Genomic DNA, 21,778 nt, shown 5'->3' with positions numbered 1-21,778 from the left:
GCCTGGCACGGCCCTGGATGGACTGTGTGTGTGTGTGTGTGTGTGTGTGTGCGTGTGTGCATGTTTGTGTGTGTGTGTGTGGTATGAGTGTGTGTGACTGTGTGGTTGTTTGTGTGTGTGAGTGTGTGTATCAGTGTGTGTGTGTGAGTGTGCAGGTGTGTGTGAACTCACGTGACCACGGCGTTGGGGTTCTTCTCCACAGCGTACACACGCAGCTTCCTGTCAGCCTGCTTGGCCGCGCGCAGAGAGGCGTTGACCAGAGGACCCCGCCCCGCCCCCAGAACCATCAACACCCTGAGAGAGAGAGAGAGAGAGAGAGAGAGGGAGGGAGGGAGAGAGGGAGGGAGGGAGAGAGAGGAAGAGAAAGGGAGGGAGAGAGAGAGAGAGGGAGGTAGAGAGAGAAAGGGAGGGAGAGAGAGAGAGGGAGAGAGAGGAAGAGAGAGGGAGGGAGAGAGAGAGAGAGGGAGAGAGAGGAAGAGAGAGGGAGGGAGAGGGAGGGAGAGGGAGGGAGGTAGAGAGAGAGAGAAAGAGAGAGAGAGAGAGGGGAAGAGACAGGAAGAGAGAGAGAGAGAGAGGGAGGTAGAGGAGGAAGGAGGGAGAGAGAGTTAGCCCTCTACTAGGTCACTAGGTAGTGTGGAGCGGAGAGAGAGTTAGCCCTCTACTAGGTCAGGGTGGTAGTGTGGAGGAGAGGGAGGAGGTGGTCAGGGTGGTAGTGTAGAGGAGAGGGAGGTGGAGGGAGGTGAAGTGACTCACTGGACGTTGGTGTCTTTCTGCTCCTCCGGGACTCTGTCCATAAGACACTTAAACACGGCCTGCAGAGAGAGAGAGAGAGAGAAAGAGGGGGGGGGGGGGGAGAGAGAGAGAGAGAGAGAGAAAGAGGGGGGGGGGGGGGAGAGAGAGAGAGAGAGAGAGAGAGAGGTCCAGGAGAATCAGGCTGAGAGAGAGAGAGAGAGCTAAACAGCGCCATGCTTACAGCTGCTTGGACGCCCCAGAGCTTAGAGCTTGGCTAGGCTACTAGGGCTGGCCCGAGTCATTTGAGTATTCCACTATTATTATTATTATTATTATTACGCACGCATTCACGCACGCATTCACGCACGCACACACATGCGCACACACACACACATGCGCGCATGTGGGGCAGCACAGGAGACGGAGGCGAAAATGCTTCTTAAATGGACAGCCTTCACCTAGCTACTAGCTTGCGATTGAGTTTAATATATAAGTATAATTAGTATAATATTTTATAATTATATTATAATTGAATGTATTATTTTTCCTTTGTAAACAACGAGAAAACGGCGCCAGCACCCACAGTCCCCACCTTGAGACTGAGACAGTCTGCCGCACGCACACACACACACACACACACACACACACACACACACACACACACACACACACACACACACACACACACACACACACACACACACACACACACCCTTTACCTGCTGGTACTGGGAGTACTTGATGGGGTCCTTCTCAAAGACCTCGTAGGTCTGGGACTCCAGGTTGTCCATGAGGGGCTGGGGGACGATAGAGACACGTTCAGATGACGTCACATGTTTAGGAGCCAGCAGCTGCTGCCCCCCCCCCCCCTAGGACTCCCTCACTAGGGCTGGGTTAAAAATAATCTAATGATTCAGAATCGATTCATGAATCCCAAAATCGATCTTTTATTTAATGAATGAATGAATAAATGAAGGAATGAATAGTTCATTCATTCATTCAATGATTCATTCATTCATTCATTTTTGGAAATCAGTATCGATACCCAGCCCTAGTATTGATGTGTTGCGTAACTTGGCAGTCATGTAATTAAGGTTACAGCAAAAAAAAAAAAAAAAAAGGTTTTAGTAACACTAACCGAATCGATATTGAATCGAATCTAATTGAATCATTCTTATCGATTCTGAACCTTGTGAATTGGAATCGATTCTTGAAATTGGAATTGATACGCAGCCCTATCCCTCACACACCTGAAGAGGGGACTGCAGGTAGTCCTCGTAGCCCTTGGCGAACATCTCGTAGGCGTTGGGGGCGGGGCGGTTCTGGTTCAGGTACTCCAGGTACTGCAGGTAGGAGCGGAAGTCCTTCTCACTGTGGCGGCTGGAACCGGTGAAGATGAACTGGGCCTCCAGCTGAGAGGACAGGGGGGACACAGGGGACAGGGTTGGAATCTCAGCCATGTTTTACCAGCCAATCAATCAATCAATCAACCAACCAATCAACCAACCAACCAACCAACCAACCAACCAACCAACCAAAGAACCAACCAACCAACCAACCAACCAATCAACCAATCAACCAACCAATCAAATGTCCGCTTCTGCATTGGCGACAAAATGCTACACCTAATAATGTTACCTTGAAAAGACGGAAGATGATTCGCTGGTGGGCTTTCGACAGGACGGGGAACCCTTTCTTATTGGTCAGGAAAATATTGGTAGGTAGAATGGCTGCTTTGATTGGCTCTCCCAGCCACTTGTCGATGACCGAGTCGGAGGGCATGTCGGCCCCAACGTCAATGGCTACAAGAGAAGAGCCGACAAGTCAAGAGCACAGAACGTCGGACGATTCCTTAGAAATATGCAAACACTCTGACAGCCTTTACGCTTCACGTGAAAGATGTCCGTACCCAGGCAGATCCTCTTGTTGTAGTCACACAGAGTTCTGAACGAATGCCACCTGCAAGAGGAACATGGGGTTTAGATGAGGTCAGAATATGAGATCAGTCCATCAGATGGATAACCTTTATTTATCCTGAGGTAGCTGGTAGCAGTAAGTTCAGGGTTTTTCCTACGTAGAGGATTTTTTGGCGCCCCACAAAGTGATTTTAGCCAGAGCCAAAGGAAAACCACTAGTGCCAAAATGCTAAAAATTGAGAATAATAATGGCAATTCAAATCCTCTCCAAATGTGTTTGATAGCTTGTTTCAAGTGCAGTCCATCCCTCTTTCTTGCATTGTCCATGGTTTAGACCACTAGTAATCAAGATACTTAAAGTCCCAGTTAACCAAAATCAGAGATTTGCTTGAAAACACATTCTATGTGTTAGTCATGCATTGCTGATAACATGTAAAAATGGGATGAACCATGTGTAGTACTGAATTGTGAAGTTAGACCAGTTTTGTGTTTTTAACCAGTTTTGATTTCCGGATTTTCTGGGCGGGCTTAAAACGGGTACCGGATGACGTAGAGCGGTGTTCTTAGCATATCCCCGCCCTAACACTATATAAAGCTAGAACGGATTTGAATCTCCGGTTTTCCTGCTCAATCTTGAGTCTAGAATTAGCTAGTTTTAACCAACAGTCTAGAATTAGCTAGTTTTTCTTAGTTAGCAATGCCTATGCATAAATCTAAACGAAAATGCATCCTTCCTGGATGCCAGCAGGAATGGGATGATAAGGTCTGCTTCTTTCACTCCCGAGTAAAGCTGAAATGAGAAGCAAATGGGTTAGCATTTTTGAAGAGCCATGGTGTTACAGAGGAGTCTGTCACCGCTAGCGCCCGCCTCTGCAGCAAACATTTCACTCCCGAAAGCTTCTGCAATTATAATATGAGGCTTTTGGGTTTCACGGACTCACGACTGGTCCTGGTGAATTCGGCGGAGCCAACCATCTCCCTCCCCGGCCTCTATTCTCCTCCTGTCAACCATCTCCCTCCCGGCCTCCATTCTCCTCCTGTCGCATCAACCTTTGGTGCCGACACCGCTGCCTTGTGTGCTTATAGCTTATTAACGTTATAACGTTAGCTAGGTAACGTAAGCAATAGGAAAATACACTGCTATTAATATACAAAATATGTCTTGACATGTATGTGGTAATGTCAGCTATGATGAATTATGTAATCTTAGGAGGAAGTAGCTTGTTTCAGATGGGAGTGTGTATATAACCTTAGTCTAGCTAACAGCTAGCAGCACCGACCAGGCGACCACCCACCAAATAACGTTACGGATGATATATTATGACTATAAGCGTTAACTATACAGAAACTGCCTGCCATAGCTGTGGCACCTGATATGCGTATGGGTTCACCGGTAATGGTTACAGTATATTTCTCCAGCGGGAGGCGGGAGCGAGGGGAATGGTTAGACCAGCTGCAGCTGGAGAAAGACGCACCCTCTCCCAGTGAAGCGGTGCTCGGCGGCTACTGGCTGAACATTCCAGTTCTGTTGGATATGTTGCGGGAAAGTTGAAGCCGAGTGCTCGTCGGGACAGACTCATCCACTCTCGTTGGCAATGTTATGTGTGAGAATAATTATTCTCACACATAACATTGCCAACGAGAGTGGATGAGTCTGTCCCGATTATCAACTCCGGTAGTAGCCTACGCTTCTCCGCGCTATCAGCGCTGTTCAAGCCAGTGACTAAAAGGTACATTTTAAACAACTTTTTCCATTGATCCCAAGGGACGACAGGATCGCCTGGGAGGGATAGGAATGGGTCCGGAGGTGGCAGGGAGAAAATAGGGACACTCATACATTCCTCGTTGCCTGTTTTTGTATTTTGCATCTAAGGGCAGTAACACTGGCGCGTTGGTATAGAGTAGCTACAGTTTTACCTGTGTTTGTCAGGAGGTAGGTTAGGAGGAAGCATCTGTGCGTTTGATTCATTAGACAAGTGTAATTTCAACTCCTCTCTCCTGTTTTCACAAAGCTGTGCCTTCCTACCACAAAAGAGACGGCGTGCCAGTGTGACTATGCAGACCAGAGAACGGTACTATTTGACAGGTTCTTCCCTCCACACCCCCTCCCCACGCAATTGGGTGTGGCTTCGGTGCCTTCAGCAGACACGCCCCCACAGTCTCAGACCAGAGAATGCTGCTGATTTTTAACCGATTTTGAAGCCTTATTTTATATACTTAGCGACATTTTTAATCACTCAGATTTGGCTGGGTGGTTAATGACATGTTTTCCTGTGGTGTGTGAAGCTCATAACAAAAAATTGAACTGGGTTAACCTGGACTTTAAGAGTTTATCAGTATCTTAAACATTTTGGCTTCAGATCAATTTTGTGTCATGTCGGGAGATTTCCCACGATTGTGAAAAGTGAGCTCAGTCAGAACGACAGCGAAGAATAAAGGCCTAATATATGCTGCTAGGATACTCAGTATAAAACTGAGGTTTCCCCCCCAAACTGTGTGCTCATCACCCCTCAAAGACCCATTCTGAGCCAGGAAAAACCCTAAGTTAGCTAACTAATTAGTAATTAGCTAACTAATTAATAACTAATCCTAATAACTACTACTAACTGTCCAGTCAAGACCCAGGCGTGCCTGACGCCACAGCGGCCATCTTGCTGACCCCTGACCCCTGCCGTGGGCGTGACCATGCTCACCAGCCCCAGGTCTTCTCCTCGTCAGTCCCGTCGTCCAGGGGGGCGGTCGGCTCGTTCTCCACGCTGTCCTCACGCAGGTCCTCGGGCGCCATCAGGGGAACCCGGATCCAGAACTGATCAGATCACAAAATCAATCAATCAATCAGGGGCACCCGGATCCAGAACTGATCAGATCACAAAATCAATCAATCAATCAGGGGAACCCGGATCCAGAACTGATCAGATCACAAAATCAATCAATCAATCAGGGGAACCCGGATCCAGAACTGAGCCACGATCACAAAATCAATCAATCAATCAATCAATCAATCAATGGGAACTATGAAACAAGTTTCAACAATTATGTGGCTTATTGGCTGATGTTAAATGCTTTGCATGTCACATTAGTCATTTAGCAGACGCTTTTATTCAAAGCGACTTACAATAATTGCATTTAACGTAGGAAAAGCCAATGTGCTACTGGCCAGAACTCACAAGTGCATCTTCTTTCTAAAACAAGTGACTCAGAGCCTAATCTAGTGCTGCAGGTAAAGAGCAGGAGTAGCAGTGTGAAAGTACCATGCAGGAGTGGTGGCCCGTCTGGATGTGGTTGAGCAGCACGCGGGCCAGGTTGGCACAGTGAGGCCCCTTCAGAGGCACCATGAAGGCCGGCAGCCCCAGGTACGCCGAGAAGTTCAGCTCCTGGACCAGGGCCTGCCGGGGGGGGGGGGGGTAGGGAGGGAGGGAGGGAGGGAGGGGAGGGAGGGGGGGGTGAGAGGAAATAACGTCAGTAAACTAATGCACTCAACTCTCTGAATATGCTGTTTGTATCTGTTAGGCCAGGAGTCCACAACCTTTACTGTCAACAGAGCCATTTTTTGCCCAAAAAATCAATACAAAAGCAGACGAGAGCCTCCAAAAATATAGTGTTATAATGAAGGCAGTGTTTCCCCTAGATGTGTTTTCAGGCTTGGTGGTACGCACCCGGGGCAGGCGGAGTTTAACCATCAATCACTTCATTTCCTGCATTTAAGCACCAATTTGTGCTGGGTTAGCTTGTCTGCTGCCATCTGGCTAGTTAGCTAACTTGAATGCCAACATTTTAGTAATAAATACATTTATTTAATACTAATAAATGTTAGTTCTAATAAATACATGTTTAGTTGTTAATTCCTATATAATTTCTGTCAAAGCCAGCGAGGCCGTGGAGAGAGGCTAGACAGACCCAGGTTCAGGCCTGTTTTAGGTCCAGGTTCAGGCCTGTTTTAGGTCCAGGTTTAGGCCTGTTTTAGGCGCAGGTTTAGGCCTGTTTTAGGTCCAGGTTTAGGCCTGTTTTAGGTCCAGGTTTAGGCCTGTTTTAGGTCCAGGTTCAGGCCTGTTTTAGGTCCAGGTTTAGGCCTGTTTTAGGCGCAGGTTTAGGCCTGTTTTAGGTCCAGGTTTAGGCCTGTTTCAGGTCCAGGTTTAGGCCTGTTTTAGGTCCAGGTTTAGGCCTGTTTTAGGTCCAGGTTTAGGCCTGTTTTAGGCCTGTTTTAGGCGCAGGTTTAGGCCTGTTTTAGGCGCAGGTTTAGGCCTGTTTTAGGACCAGGTTTAGGCCTGTTTTAGGACCAGGTTTAGGCCTGTTTTAGGTCCAGGTTTAGGCCTGTTTTAGGTCCAGGTTTAGGCTTGTTTTAGGTCCAGGTTTAGGCCTGTTTTAGGTCCAGGTTTAGGCCTGTTTTAGGTCCAGGTTTAGGCCTGTTTTAGGTCCAGGTTTAGGCCTGTTTTAGGTCCAGGTTTAGACCTGTTTTAGGTCCAGGTTTAGGTCCAGGTTTAGGTCCAGGTTTAGGCCTGTTTTAGGTCCAGGTTTAGACCTGTTTTAGGTCCAGGTTTAGACCTGTTTTAGGTCCAGGTTTAGACCTGTTTTAGGTCCAGGTTTAGGCCTGTTTTAGGTCCAGGTTTAGACCTGTTTTAGGTCCAGGTTTAGGTCCAGGTTTAGGCCTGTTTTAGGTCCAGGTTCAGGCCTGTTTTAGGTCCAGGTTTAGACCTTTTTTAGGTCCAGGTTTAGGCCTGTTTTAGGTCCAGGTTTAGGCCTGTTTTAGGTCCAGGTTTAGGCCTGTTTTAGGTCCAGGTTTAGGCCTGTTTTAGGTCCAGGTTTAGGCCTGTTTTAGGTCCAGGTTTAGGCCTGTTTTAGGTCCAGGTTCAGGCCTGTTTTAGGTCCAGGTTTAGGCCTGTTTTAGGCCCAGGTTCAGGCCTGTTTTAGGCGCAGGTTCAGGCCTGTTTTAGGTCCAGGTTTAGGCCTGTTTTAGGTCGATCCCCCCGACGACTTACAGCTTCGGAGTTCCTGCGCTGGGTCCCGATCTCGGAGTCGGTCTCTATCCATGGAGAGAGCTTCCCCACGATCAGGGTGTTCCAGTCTGAGGGGAGAGAACAGAGCGTGTTCTAGCAGGTTCTCTGGGACTCTGCTCACCTGAGTCTGAGCCCGCCGAGCGCCGCCGCCGTCCGCATTCTACCGTCGGCTGTAGCTCAGTTGGTAGAGTGGGTCGTTCAATGATCGAAGGGTCAGTGGTTCGAATCCCAGCTCCGACTGTCCACATGTCGAAGTGTCCTTGAGCAAGACACCTAACCCCAAATTGCTCCCAATGAGCAGGTTAGCACCTTGCATGGCAGCTACCGCCATTGGTGTGTGAATGTGTGTGTGAATGGGTGAATGAGAGGCCATTGTAAAGTGCTTTGAGTGCCGCTAAGGTGGAAAAGCGCTATATAAGTGCAGTCCATTTACCATTTACCGTCAAGAAATGAACCGCGGCGATTCTCTAACGCCGGACGCCGGCGTCGAACATGACACAACGGCTGCAGTGGAGCCACTGTCATTAATTACAGTGGATTAATTTCCTGAGCGTCTGATGATTGACGCCGACGCTATCGGACCCGGCGGAGCCAATCCGTCACGCCTACAGGGTGAATCATTCAAATGGACCGCAGATGGTAAATGGTAAACTTCACTTATAAAGCACTTTATCCAAAAGCTCTTTACAATGGCCTCTCATTCACACACACATTCACACACCAATGGCGGCAGCTGCCATGCACGGTGCTAGGGAGCTCATTGGGAGCCATTTGGGGTTCGAACCGCCGACCCTACGATCATTGGACGACCCGCTCTACCTCATGAGCCCCAGACGCCCCATTAAACATAATAGCAGATGATTACTCTACTAACCGAACACAACTAGCCCTTCAGGATATTATTATATAACTCAATGGTACTCAATGAAGCAGGCAGTGGGCCAGGAAGCATCGGTTTATAAGGGCTCTGTACTCATGCAATCACACTGCTCAGCCTGGGAGCCTGTAATCCAGCCCTATAATCCAGCCCTACAACCCAACCCTATAATCCAGCCCTACAACCCAGCCCTCCAACCCAGACCTACAATCCAGACCTACAACCCAGCCCTACAACCCAGCCCTACAATCCAGCCCTACAATCCAGCCCTACAACCCAGCCCTACAACCCAGCCCTATAACCCAGCCCTATAACCCAGCCCTATAATCCAGCCCTACAATCCAGCCCTATAATCCAGCCCTACAACCCAGCCCTACAATCCAGCTCTATAATCCAGACCTACAATCCAGACCTACAATCCAGTCCTACAATCCAGTCCTACAACCCAGCCCTACAATCCAGCCCTACAATCCAGCCCTACAATCCAGCCCTCCAACCCAGTCCTACAGCCCAGCCCTACAATCCAGCCCTACAATCCAGCCCTATAATCCAGCCCTACAATCCAGCCCTATAATCCAGCCCTATAATCCAGCCCTACAATCCATCCCTACAATCCAGCCCTACAACCCAGTCCTACAATCCAGCCCTACAACCCAGCCCTACAATCCAGCCCTACAATCCATCCCTACAATCCATCCCTACAATCCATCCCTACAACCCAGCCCTATAATCCATCCCTACAATCCATCCCTACAACCCAGCCCTACAACCCAGCCCTACAACCCAGCCCTACAACCCAGCCCGTGTTTTGAGTTTGAGGAGGAAGGACTGACCTCGTCCGCACAGCAGCAGGTCGGAGCGCGTATGGGCCCCTGGTCGCTCCTTGGCGGGGTCCAACTCAAACTCCCTCCGGAACCGCGGGTGGAACAAGGGCATGCACAGGAAGTCAAACCTGCCAGGAAGGAATGTTCAGAGGCACATTAGTTCACGTTATAATGGACGCCACTCTCCTGTTTCAATACAGGTCATTCAAATTTTTGATTTGTATAATTTACACCACTCTTAACTGCCAAAATAGTGAACAATGTGGCTGCTAACCACGCAAAATCAAGATGAGAACAGCGCCCTAAGCCAGGGCAAATCAAGTCACATTTATTTGTCAAGTACACATGTCGCTAGCTCCTAGTGTGCTTAAAACGTGTATTGTTTATGTAGGATCCCCATTACCCCAGCTATGACTACTCTAATACTGGGGTCCTCTCAAGTACAGGAAAAAAAGCTAATTAAGGTAACATTAAGTACTTATGCCTCCATACTACTGGAAGCTGTGATGAGCTAGGTAGAAAAAGTAACAGTTGTTAGCTAGCTAAGTTCCTGGTAAGTACAGAAGGCTTTGAAGTCATTGATACTGTAGTACAGAAAGCTTTGAAGTCTTTGATACTGTACAGAAGGCTTTGAAGTCATGGATACTGTAGTACAGAAGGCTTTGAAGTCATGGATACTGTAGTACAGAAGGCTTTGATACTGTAGTACAGAAGGTTTAGAAGTCATGATACTGTAGTACAGAAGGCTTTGAAGTCATGGATACTGTACAGAAGGCTTTGAAGTCATGGATACTGTAGCTACTGCTGAAATCATCCTGAAATCATCCTGGAATCATCCTCAGGCTTTGTGATCGTGCACGTGCACACAGTTCGCCGGCGAGCTCGCGCTGCTAGCTAGCTAGCCTCGTCACGTGCAGGGACGTAACGTTATAACCGCCAGACAGCGTCAAAAGCCCGCGTTTTACTTTTATACGTCCACCATTACAACTGACATGTCCTGCGATAATACTCACCCGAGTTTGGCGACCGCAGCCAGGGTATCAGCCACCTCCGGGACACAATTCAGATCTCTCCCGCAGGACACCCTGCTCCCTGTACTGGCGGACGCCATCATCGGTCGAGTGATGATGAATGGAGGCGGAGCAGCAAGTTTGTTGTTAGCGTCGTGGAAACTGACGCCATCTTGGCTCTACCGAGAGAGGCGTTCTCATTGCTGGACACGTACCGTAGAGCCAAAATGACCTCTTGTGAAGTGCAGTTTCCTTAACTTTGACTATCGCGATACTTGGACTTGCCAGACTAGACAAACGAGAGATTTGACATTTTAGGTCATCGCTTTGTTTACTTATTTATTTATTTTTAGTTCAAATGCCGGCCTATACCTTTTTATATAAATGTATTGCTCCAGTCTCCAGTATAGTTTGTTATGTGATAATTCTGAACTTTTTTGGTGTGCCTAAATTCAGAACACATTTTGTGTTATATTCCACTCACAAATTATGTCATCGATTCACAAGCTCTGTCGTCAGCAGAATTGAATCAGCCGTGTTTGAAGAGTGGCTTCTCTACATCGCATCACTACACTCACAACAGAGGCACTATCAGATATCGCTTATATCTGAAAAGCGTGTAGAAGCCCCAAGTGTGTGTGTTTGTGTGTGTGTGTGTGTGTGTGTGTGCGCGCGCGCGTGTGTGTGTGTGTGTGTGTGTGTGCGCGCGCGTGTGTGTGCGTGTGTGTGTGTGTGTGTGTGTGTTCTATAAAAGGATGTCACTCTGCAGGTTCTCCTCAGAGCAGCATGGACATGTAGCCTACTGATGAACAGGCTTCCAAAGGTCGAGGTGAAGTATTTAGGATCCCTCATTTATGATTTGCTTCAACAGGCTGTTCTGAGAATTTCTTCTTTTAATCCGAACAACAATGTTGGCATCATTAACTGTGTGTGTCTGCTAACCCGGTTATTCGTCTACCTGACCAGAACTTTTTTTAAATTTTATTTAAAGTCTCGGCCAGAACAATCACTATCCATGGCTTTACAAGATGTCTGCGGGTTTCAGAACTCCCCTATACGACACAGATTCAACCCTCCTGGCTCGCTCTCCGGGGCTATGGAACACGCCTCTCCAAATCTGGATGAGACTGACAAACACAACTATGGACAGGAGTCCCTGAAATCATCCCAGAGAGATGGAGGGACGCCTCTGAGCTTTTTCATACCACCACCGACCCCACGAAACTTTGGTCATTTCAACAGAGGCTCATCATCCCTTTTCTCTCCGGCCTCCTCCTCCTCCTCCTCCTCTTCGCCTGTCCGACGTCCGTTCCCCTTGTCCCACGGCACCACCACCTTGGCGTTCGTCTTCCAGGGGGGCGTGATCGCCGCGGCGGACTCTCGTGCCAGCGCCGGCGGGCTCGTGGCCTGTCCGGCCGTCCATAAGATAACGCCCGTCCACTCGCACCTGGTGGTAACCTCCTCGGGTAGCGGCGCCGACTGCATGCTGTGGGAGCGCGCCCTGGCCAGGGAGATACGCCTCTACCAGCTACGCAACCGCCGCCGCCTATCCACCGCCGGCGCCGCCAAGCTCCTCGCCCACATGCTGCACCCGTTCAAGGGGACGGAGGTGTGCGTGGCGGTCACCCTGTGCGGCTGGGACGCGGAGGATCGTGCGGCGCCGGATTCCACCGGGACAGGATCAGGGGCGTCAGACGGCGGAAGAGGCAGCTCTGTCGCAACGGGGCCCCTGAAACGGACCCTACTCGACCGGGGGCCCAAGGTGGTTTACGTGTGCAGCGACGGCGCCCGCCTGCAGGGGGAGCTCATCTCCGTGGGCTCGGGCTCGCCCTACGCCTACGGGGTGCTGGACGGGGGGCTGCGGTGGAGCCTGAGCGAGGAGGAGGCCGTGGCCCTGGCTAGAGAGGCGGTGTTTAGGGCCACGCGCAGGGACGCCTACTCCGGGAACAGCGTGGACCTCTTCCACATCACCGCCCAGGGGTGGAGCCGGAGAGAGAGGGAGGACCTGAGGGAGGAGTTCTACAGAGAGGAGGAGAGGATGATGAAGAGGGTCAAAGAGAGAAGGGATGAGGCAGAGATGGAGGAGGGAGACTAAGGGGATGAGTACGGGGGGGGGCTAGGCAGGGATTGGATTCATATAGTTTATATATAGATTGGGCAGCAGAAAAATAGTAGGGAGTAGGGGTTAGATTCAGAGATAGATAGGAGGGATTAAGAAAAAGGAATGGGGGATACAATTAAGGGGATATAGGAGAATATACATTACAGTAAATGGTAAATGGACTTATATAGCCCACCAATGGCGGCAGCTGCCTTGCAAGGTGCTAGCCTGCTCATTGGGAGCAATTTGGGGTTCAGTGTCTTTGTCCAAGGACACTTCGACAGGTAGTCAGGAGAAGCCGGGATTCGAACCGCACCGACCCTATGATCATTGGATGACCCGCTCTACCTCCTGAGCCATTTAGCAGACACTTTCATCCAAAGCGACTTAAAATAATTGCATTTAACGTAGGTAGTCTGTGTACTACCACTCACCAGAAATGGTGAGTCACCAGACATGGGCACATAGACTGAAAGAGAGAATGAAAGAAGTGAGAAGGCCAAGGAGGAGGGACAAATAGATATCATCTCACTGGAGAGGACACTTGTCGTAGTCAGCCACTACGCTAGAGGGCACTCTCCACCTTTTTTCAAGATGTCATAAACGCCGGAAGTCACTTATTCATCCAATAGTCTCCAAGATGGCGCTTTCTAGTGTGTTGCAGAGTGAGTCTGCGGATTTTTCATTTAAAAATGATAGTTTTTTCGGCTTTGGTTGTGGACTCGCCCAAACCGACCTGGGTTTTGAGGGCGACAGTCTCAACTTCGCCGTGAAAGCGTCTCTTAACCCCGCGGACGAGGACGGCCCGGAGAGGAGAATCGAGTTCCTCCACGGGACCACCACCCTGGCGTTCAAAGTAAGTCCGATTAACGTCATTACTTGCTATATAACTTACTTGCTATATAAATTATATAACTTGCTATATAATAGATGTGCTCGCTAGCTACATAGCTAACTACCGGTTGTATATAAATGTACAACTCGTCTCGAGTGGCAGTGTGTCAGATTTGTATTCAAGTGTCAACGGTTGAGCCGGCGCTGCTTAGGTTAGATTGTTTAAACTCTCGGAACATCCCCGCGGTGTGCCGGCGCATGCAATGTTTTGGTAGCCGGGGTTCAGGACAGCAAGCATACATAGCTCAATGCATAGGTTCGCGTTTTTAGTTAGTTGTATTGCTAGCTAGATGCTGTGTTAGATGCAATGTACTACTACTCTCCAGAACTCACAAGCACATCTCCTCTCTAAAACAAGTGACTAAGAGCATAATCTAGTGCTGAAGGCAAAGTGCAAGAATCACAATCTAAAATACAGTGCAATATAATATAATAAGCTCAATGCATAGGTTCGCGTTTTTAGTTAGTTGTATTGCTAGCTAGATGCTAGAAGATCACTTATGCTTAGTCACATGACGGGTCAACACTCAGTAGAGTCAAATCGAACGGTCGAGTTATGTTAGCACTAGCCACATTGTGCTGGCTCATTGCTAGCTGGTTAATACTAGCCAACATTAGCTAGCCTTGCTAATAGATGTTGTTAGGTTCAGTCTATGTGTGTTCAGTTTATAGTCTTTTAACTTTCGACTATCGATTGCACTTGTCTTGTTCGAGTTCCGATTTGTTAAGACTGACCTGCCGATTCCGATTTATCTAAGTTCTTTCAAAGAAGTATAATTGACAGGATATAAAACATTTAACTTTTCTTTAATGGAAGATTCAATTACATCTATCTGATAATCGTCCATTTCCGGTCACCTGCCGATACTTTACTGTACTTTAACTGTTTATTTGGACGGGACAGTGCACATTGATAAGACACCCACATGGCTGGTGTAATTGAAAGCATACTGCATCTGATAACCAGGGTTGCTAATTCCAGACCGCTCTCTCTCTCTCTCTCCTCACCCTCCCACCAGTTCCAGCATGGCGTCATCGTGGCGGTGGACTCCCGCGCCACGGCCGGCTCCTACATCGCCTCCCAGACGGTGAAGAAGGTGATCGAGATCAACCCCTACCTGCTGGGGACCATGGCCGGGGGCGCGGCCGACTGCAGCTTCTGGGAGCGCCTGCTCGCCCGCCAGTGTCGCATCTACGAGCTGCGCAACAAGGAGCGCATCTCGGTGGCGGCGGCGTCCAAGCTGCTGGCCAACATGGTGTACCAGTACAAGGGCATGGGGCTCAGCATGGGTACCATGGTGTGTGGCTGGGACAAGAGGGGCCCCGGTAAGAAGCGCTCCTACTCACACACTGAACACTCAGCGCCAGGGTTGGGAGTAACTGAGTACAAAGTAGCGGAGTACTGTAATTAGATTACTTTTACCGTTTTAATTTTCAGTAATCAGGTGGTACAGTTATTGACCTAATACAGATGGGATTACTTTGAGTTAGTTAGGGGTGGGCCTGCTCCCTTTCATGTGGTTGATGTGTGCATGCGATCTCTGCACTCGTGGCTGAACTGACAGTTTATGTCATCAGGGGCGAGATGTGATGAGTGCTGGTCTAGGATCAGATTTTCTTGTCTATTATGATCTAAGATGCAAAACTGATCCTAGATCAGTACTTCTGTGATTCGTGTAAGGAATTATCTGGTTTTAGAAAGTAACTCAAAGTAATTAGTAATCAGATTATTTTTCGGAGAGAATAACTAGTCAACTAATCTAATTACAAATTAGACAAAATAAACATTTACGTTGCTTGATTACTTTTATTGAGTAACTTGTCCAGCACTGGTCAGCACACACACTTGCATCTGGACAGAATATATTAGGGATGCACCATATTCACTTTTCTTACCGATAACCAATATTTACCTGCTTCTCATGGTCGATAACTGATATGATAACCAATATAATTTCACATGTTTTGTATTAGGGTAAGAAAGGCTACAATGTAGATGGCAAAGATGGATTTAATATTCTGATAGAACCAAATCTGACATCACTATTGTTAAGACACCAAAGACAAAGAACACTTCTGACTCTTCAAATGTTCATTTATTGTCTCCAGTTTAGTACAACCAGAACAAGTGAAAACAAAACCTGTTTTATTGCACAATGCTTTCTATAGCCAAGAGTGAATCCGGCCTCCTTTTCTCAGAACAAAATAAGGTTACATCCAACAGTAATCGGATCACAAAGAGTCAAAGATAGAGTTGCTAAAGCAATACAGGCTTCGTATTATTGATACAAAACTTTCATATAGGTGATAAATACATAATCATATAAACTTCCCACTGGCCCATAATTATCGGCACCGATAATATCGTTCAGCCCTAGAATAGATACAGGGCAAGGATGACCTCTGAGCTGAGCTTTTGTTGTAGCAGAGTAGCAGAGTAGCAGAGTAGCAGAGCAGCCGTGTAGCAGAGCAGCATCCATCTTGCTGGAACGTTGTTGGTTGTAATGGAGTTGTTGCTGAATCAGGTGTGTTACTGTTTTGCTGGATGACGGTGATCACCCACAGTGACCCCCCTGCCCCTAATACTCTATACTCAGACTGTTAGATAATACTCTACTCTATACTCAGACTGTTAGATAATACTCTATACTCAGACTGTTAGATAATACTCTATACTCAGACTGTTAGATAATACTCTATACTCAAGACTGTTAGATAATACTCTATACTCAAGACTGTTAGATAATACTCTATACTCAAGACTGTTAGATAATACTCTATACTCAAGACTGTTAGATAATACTCTATACTCAGACTGTTAGATAATACTCTACTCTATACTCAGACTGTTAGATAATACTCTATACTCAGACTGTTAGATAATACTCTATACTCAGACTGTTAGATAATACTCTATACTCAGACTGTTAGATAATACTCTATACTCTATACTCAGACTGGTCGATAATACTCTATACTCTATACTCAGACTGTTAGTTAATACTCTATACTCTATACTCAGACTGTTAGATAATACTCTATACTCAGACTGTTGGATAATAGTGCATACTCACTGTTAGATAATAGTGTATACTCACTGTTAGATAATAGTGCATACTCAGACTGTTAGATAATACTCTACTCTATACTCAGACTGTTAGATAATACTCTACACTCAGACTGTTAGATAATACTCTATACTCAGACTGTTAGATAATACTCTATACTCAGACTGTTAGATAATACTCTATACTCAGACTGTTAGATAATACTCTATACTCTATACTCAGACTGTTAGTTAATACTCTATACTCTATACTCAGACTGTTAGTTAATACTCTATACTCTATACTCAGACTGTTAGATAATACTCTATACTCAGACTGTTAGATAATAGTGCATACTCACTGTTAGATAATAGTGTATACTCACTGTTAGATAATAGTGCATACTCAGACTGTTAGATAATACTCTATACTCAGACTGTTAGATAATACTCTACTCTATACTCAGACTGTTAGATAATACTCTATACTCAGACTGTTAGATAATACTCTATACTCAGACTGTTAGATAATACTCTATACTCAGACTGTTAGATAATACTCTATACTCTATACTCAGACTGTTAGTTAATACTCTATACTCTATACTCAGACTGTTAGATAATACTCTATACTCAGACTGTTGGATAATAGTGCATACTCACTGTTAGATAATAGTGTATACTCACTGTTAGATAATAGTGCATACTCAGACTGTTAGATAATACTCTATACTCAGACTGTTGGATAATAGTGCATACTCACTGTTAGATAATAGTGTATACTCACTGTTAGATAATAGTGCATACTCAGACTGTTAGATAATAGTGCATACTCAGACTGTTAGATAAGTGTATACTCAGACTGTGTTGGAGCTCTGCTGCATTCAAAGCATCGGCCTAACTACTTCTCTTTCCAGAGTACACTGCATACAAATTGGAGTAAGGCGCAATAGCCTTATGTGTGTTTACTTTTAATTTGCTTAACCTCCCATGTTTTTCACTTTAACTTTTAATTTGGAAAAAAACAAATTATGCTTTACTCTTCCCCAAGGCTGATTGCTAATCAGTATCTTAAGCCGTGTGACAGGAGACGAGTTCACTCCTCCGCCACTAGATGGCACTGTTGCCCTTCGGTTCCCGGCTGCGTGTCAGCGGTGTGTTGTGGATGCGGCCAGGTGCTGAGAGGCAGTCCATCAGCGGGAGGTGTGCTTAAACGGCCGCCACAATGACACCGTAATGGGGAATCGATGCGTCTGTGACAGCCGGCCACGCAGAGCCAGCGAGATGATGGACGCCCGGGCGCGAGCCGCGATACTCGGGTCACATGCATAATACCCCCCCCCCCGGTGATCGATGGAGGGAGCGGGCACAGATAGAGAGAGCCTGGGCTGAACAATAACACCACCTCCTCCTCCTCCTCCTCCTCCTCCTCCTCCTCCTCCCAGACACAACCTGGGAACTCCCAATGACACATGTTCACTCATGGCCGTCGATGCAGGAGTAATGATCGGCCGCGTGTTCGATAGGAAGGATTCTGTGGACAGCAGGGGGAGAGATTGAAGGGAGAGGTAAATGTCATGTAAATGAAATCAATCTCGATTAAGAACGAGCTCATTAGTGCGGGGCGCCGGTGTCAGGAGCAGTTATTCTCCTGACGAAGGGCCTTTAAACTGCCAGGTGGAATAAATTGAATGAAAGCCGTGGCCTAGAGCTGACAAATACAGCTGTAATAGCGCTTAGTGATATGACTCTCGCCATGGGGAAAGGCTCGGCTAAGCCCTTGTTTCTGGCTGTGTGGGAGCGCGCTCTTCACCTGCTAAGTCGTTACCCCCACGCGTCTGTCTGCTGCCAGGTCACAGATGGCCCGTCACGCTGGGTGACAAGTGGGTGACGACAGGGAAGAGGCCCCTCAGCCCTCGGTGTCCCGAAGAGCGGACGGATGGCGCTCGGTTGAAGGAGTTAAAAGCTGGCGTTGTGTCAGGATGGCGCACGTCTGACTAGGAGCCAGGAGACCCGCCGAGCTACAGACACCACAGCGCCCGCTGTGGGTTTGCATCTGCCAGCTTGTATGTTTATGAAGCCCCTCCCCCTCGACCTCTGCCGTTTCAGGGTCGCCAGCGCTGGGTTGGAGAGACGTAGACGTGTTTGATGGCAGCGTGCCACCCCTCCCCCTCTCTCCTCCTCAACCTCTCTCTCTCTCCTCCACTCCTCTCTCCTCCTCCACCCCTCCCCCTCTCTCTACCCCCCTCTCTCCTCCTCAACCTCTCTCTCCTCCACTCCCCTCTCCTCCTCAACCTCTCTCTCTCTCCTCCACTCCCCTCTCCTCCTCAACCTCTCTCTCTCTCCTCCACTCCTCTCTCCTCCTCCACCCCTCCCCCTCTCTCTACCCCCCTCTCTCCTCCCTCCCCCTCTCTCTCCTCCACCTCCCTCTCTCCCTCTCTCTCTCCTCCAGTCTTCTCTCCTTCTCCACCACTCTCTCTCCTCCACCTCCCTCTCTCTCTCTCCCCCACCCCTCTCTCTCTCTCCCCCACCCCTCCCTCTCTCTCTCCCCCACCCCTCCCTCTCTCTCCTCCACCCCTCTCTGCTCCTCCATCCCTCTCTTCCTCCACCTCCCTCCCTCCCTCCCTCCCTCTCTCTGTCCGTCTCTCCCACTTAGCTGCAGCGCCGTCACACATGAAGAAGAGGCCCTGTCACCTGGCTGACGTTGACGGAGGGCGTGCGAGCTTCTCTCAGCGCTCCCCTCTAACGCTCCGCGGGGGGGGGGGGGGGGGGGAGGGACGCGCTCTCGGTGGCTTTGTGTCAGACGGAGCTCATGAACCTAATCCTCTGTTTGTTTTCACGACGGCTCCCAGCCGGCGGCTGCGTCGTCGTCATCATGATCCTCTCCTCTCCTCTCCTCTCCTCTCCTCTCCTCTCCTCTCCTCTCCTCTCCTCTCCTCTCCTCTCCCTGCTCTCCTCTCCTACCGCACCCTGCCACACAAAGGCTCCAGGTGTGGATAGAGGAAGTGATGCTGAGAGCTGCTACCCGCCTGTCCTGAAGAGTCCTCCTCCTCCCCCCCCTCCTCCCCCCCCCCCCTCCTCCTCCTCTCCCCGTGAGACGAACCTTCAGCGACCCCCCCCCCCCTCCCCCAGCACCTTTAGAAGAAGTCATCCTCAGTCTTCAAAAGACGCAGCAGCTCCGGAGCGGAGAATTAGCCCAGCCAGACGCTGATCACGGGGGAGAGAGAGAGAGAGAGACCGCCACGCTTTCTTACCTCTTGAAAGTCTCTAGAAGTTTCCCTTCTTTAAAAGGAGTTTTCTAATAGACGGTCCTCAGCTCGCCTGAGAAGCTGTGTGATGTCGCATCGCCTCCGCCTCTCTGAAGGGCCTCTCTGTGGGAGACGCAAGGAGAGGCTGCTTTCATTTGGCGTCCCACCTGTGTGTGCGTGTGTGTGCGTGTGTGTGCGTGCGTCCGTGTGCGTCTTGTGTGTGCGTCTGTGCGTCGTGTGTGTGCGCGTCTGTGTTCGTCTTGTGTGTGTGTCTGTGCGTCTTGTGCGTGCGTCTGTGTGTCTTGTGTGTGCGTCTGTGCGTCGTGTGTGTGCGCGTCTGTGTGCGTCTTGTGTGTGTGTCTGTGCGTCTCTTGCGTGTGTCTGTGTGCGTCTCGTGTGCGTGTGTGTGAGCGGTGTGCATTTCAGCGAGTGAGTCATTCTCACAGGTTCTGGTGGCGAGGGAGGGAAGCGGGCCTTTTGCGCGGCGTGCCCGTCACTATCTGAAGGTTTGGCTGGCGAACGCCACAGCCGGGCGCCACTCACACTCGCCCGCGTCACCGCGACCGCGCATGTGATGTTGTCGGACAAACTGTCTCCCCACGCCAAGCCCCACGCTGGCGTGATGATTAGCGCGTTTACCGTGTGGGCATGCTGACCTCATGCTGACATGGACGATGGTTAGTGTGTGTGACACATCTACCGCGCTTGTTTGCTCGTCCCTCCGTCTTGGGGGGGGGGGGGGGGGCGGGGGGGGTGCGGTCTGAGGTGAGGTCACCTGATTGGCCCAGGTCCCGGTCGATAATTAATTTGGGTGCGTTTGAAGGGATCAATAAGTCCTGGAGGACAGTGTGCCAGGGCGCGCCCAGTCAGCATCTTCTCTCGCAGCTCGCTTTGCATGGAGGACGTCGCCGCGTGTAGTGTGTGTGCGTGTGTGTGTGCGTGTGTGTGTGCGTGTGTGCGGTTTTAACTTCCGACTCCGTTCGACACCTGGGTCAGGACTCCAGAAGTCTCGTTTGGCGCCGCCTCGTTCACCCCCCTCCCCCGGCGGCAGATGGTACTGACCATCCTCCCGCCCCTCTCTCTGTCCCCCTCTCCAGGACTGTACTACGTGGACTCGGAGGGGAACCGCGTGTGCGGCGACCTGTTTGCCGTGGGCTCCGGCTCCATGTACGCCTACGGCGTGGTGGACAGCGGGCTGCGCCAGGACCTGTCGGTGGAGGAGGCGTGCGCCCTGGGCCGCCGCGCCATCTACCAGGCCACGTACCGAGACGCCTACAGCGGCGGACAGGTCAACCTGTACCACGTCCACAGCAAGGGCTGGGACCGCGTGTCTCAGGACGACGTGCTCAAGCTGCACCACCAGTTCAAAGAGCAGGCGTAGAGGGATGGAGGGAGAGAGGGAGGGAGGGAGGGGGTATTGAGAAGTGGGTCTGTAGTTTAATCCGTCAGAAGGATTAGTTTGTCTAAACTTTGTCTAAATTTAGGGGTGGTCTGAAAAACGGGCTACTAAGGGATTGATTTCACACACACACACACACACACACACTACATTGACCGTTTACTCATCAGCTGGACGTTGTACCCCACGGGGGGCTGCCCTCCCCCCACACAGGCTGCCCCCCCCCCCCCCCCCACACAGTGTTGGATAACGTTGGCGTGTTTGTGCCCGCCCGTGGGGGCGGGGCTGTGAGTCAGACCTGGCTCACCCCAGCGTAGCATCACTCTGTCTCTTCTCACACACACACATTTCATTTGTAAACAGCAACTGGTAGAACTGATCCTTTTCTCAATAAAACCTGGGATGATGTTTTTCTTTTTCAAACTTTGCGTGCGTGTCGTTTTATTCAGGTCTACTAGTTAAGCCGTTGTCTGTGCTCGTGTGTGTAATTAACGTCAGCCCTACATCCCTTCATATCCACGTTGGGTGATTCTGCGTCTGTGGGGATCTGTCTGTTGGCTCGTCTTCATGACTAGTGTTTATTGGAGAGAGTCCCATCTCCTAAATGTCAGTATTTAATTGTGTAGTACAAGCACCAGTAATTGTGCTAACCGAGTTGAAACCGTGCGCTCTCCTTCATCGATAATGGCCCGTCCTCATCTGGCGTTGCACAAATTCCCTCAGTAATTGGAGTGGAA

At 49.3% G+C, this 21,778-nt stretch overlaps 3 protein-coding genes across 3 annotated transcripts in view; 2 read left to right on the top strand and 1 right to left on the bottom strand.

The window, feature by feature from the left end:
* prmt5 (protein arginine methyltransferase 5) overlaps positions 1-10,459 on the bottom strand; it is a 14,889-nt gene extending 4,430 nt beyond the window's left edge. Inside the window, exons 1-11 of the mRNA XM_084446882.1 lie at positions 10,357-10,459; positions 9,353-9,471; positions 7,625-7,710; positions 5,900-6,034; positions 5,342-5,454; positions 2,642-2,691; positions 2,371-2,534; positions 1,983-2,144; positions 1,452-1,529; positions 754-812; positions 172-294 (exon numbers count right to left, since the gene is read on the bottom strand). Of these exons, the coding sequence (XP_084303008.1) occupies positions 172-294; positions 754-812; positions 1,452-1,529; positions 1,983-2,144; positions 2,371-2,534; positions 2,642-2,691; positions 5,342-5,454; positions 5,900-6,034; positions 7,625-7,710; positions 9,353-9,471; positions 10,357-10,457 (1,190 nt within the window). The 5' untranslated portion in view covers positions 10,458-10,459. The remainder of the gene's footprint in view (positions 1-171; positions 295-753; positions 813-1,451; positions 1,530-1,982; positions 2,145-2,370; positions 2,535-2,641; positions 2,692-5,341; positions 5,455-5,899; positions 6,035-7,624; positions 7,711-9,352; positions 9,472-10,356) is intronic.
* A 990-nt stretch (positions 10,460-11,449) lies between these two features.
* Positions 11,450-12,448, top strand: psmb11a (proteasome 20S subunit beta 11a; the record flags this gene model as incomplete). The annotated part of the gene is made up of 1 exon (XM_084447144.1): positions 11,450-12,448. One exon carries the CDS (start codon positions 11,450-11,452, stop codon positions 12,446-12,448), a length of 999 nt encoding a protein of 332 aa, XP_084303270.1.
* Positions 12,449-13,093: 645 nt separating this feature from the next.
* Positions 13,094-21,024, top strand: psmb5 (proteasome 20S subunit beta 5). The gene is made up of 3 exons (XM_084446905.1): positions 13,094-13,310; positions 14,368-14,674; positions 20,740-21,024. The coding sequence occupies exons 1-3, from the start codon at positions 13,095-13,097 to the stop codon at positions 21,021-21,023; spliced, it is 807 nt and encodes a 268-aa protein (XP_084303031.1). The 5' UTR covers position 13,094; the 3' UTR covers position 21,024.
* Positions 21,025-21,778: the final 754 nt, after the last annotated feature.

Source organism: Borostomias antarcticus (assembly GCF_949987555.1).
Source record: "Borostomias antarcticus genome assembly, chromosome: 12".
Lineage (NCBI taxonomy): Eukaryota > Metazoa > Chordata > Actinopteri > Stomiiformes > Stomiidae > Borostomias > Borostomias antarcticus.
The sequence above is the reverse complement of the archived record's forward strand: the minus strand, read 5'-3'. Positions and strand labels throughout refer to the sequence as shown.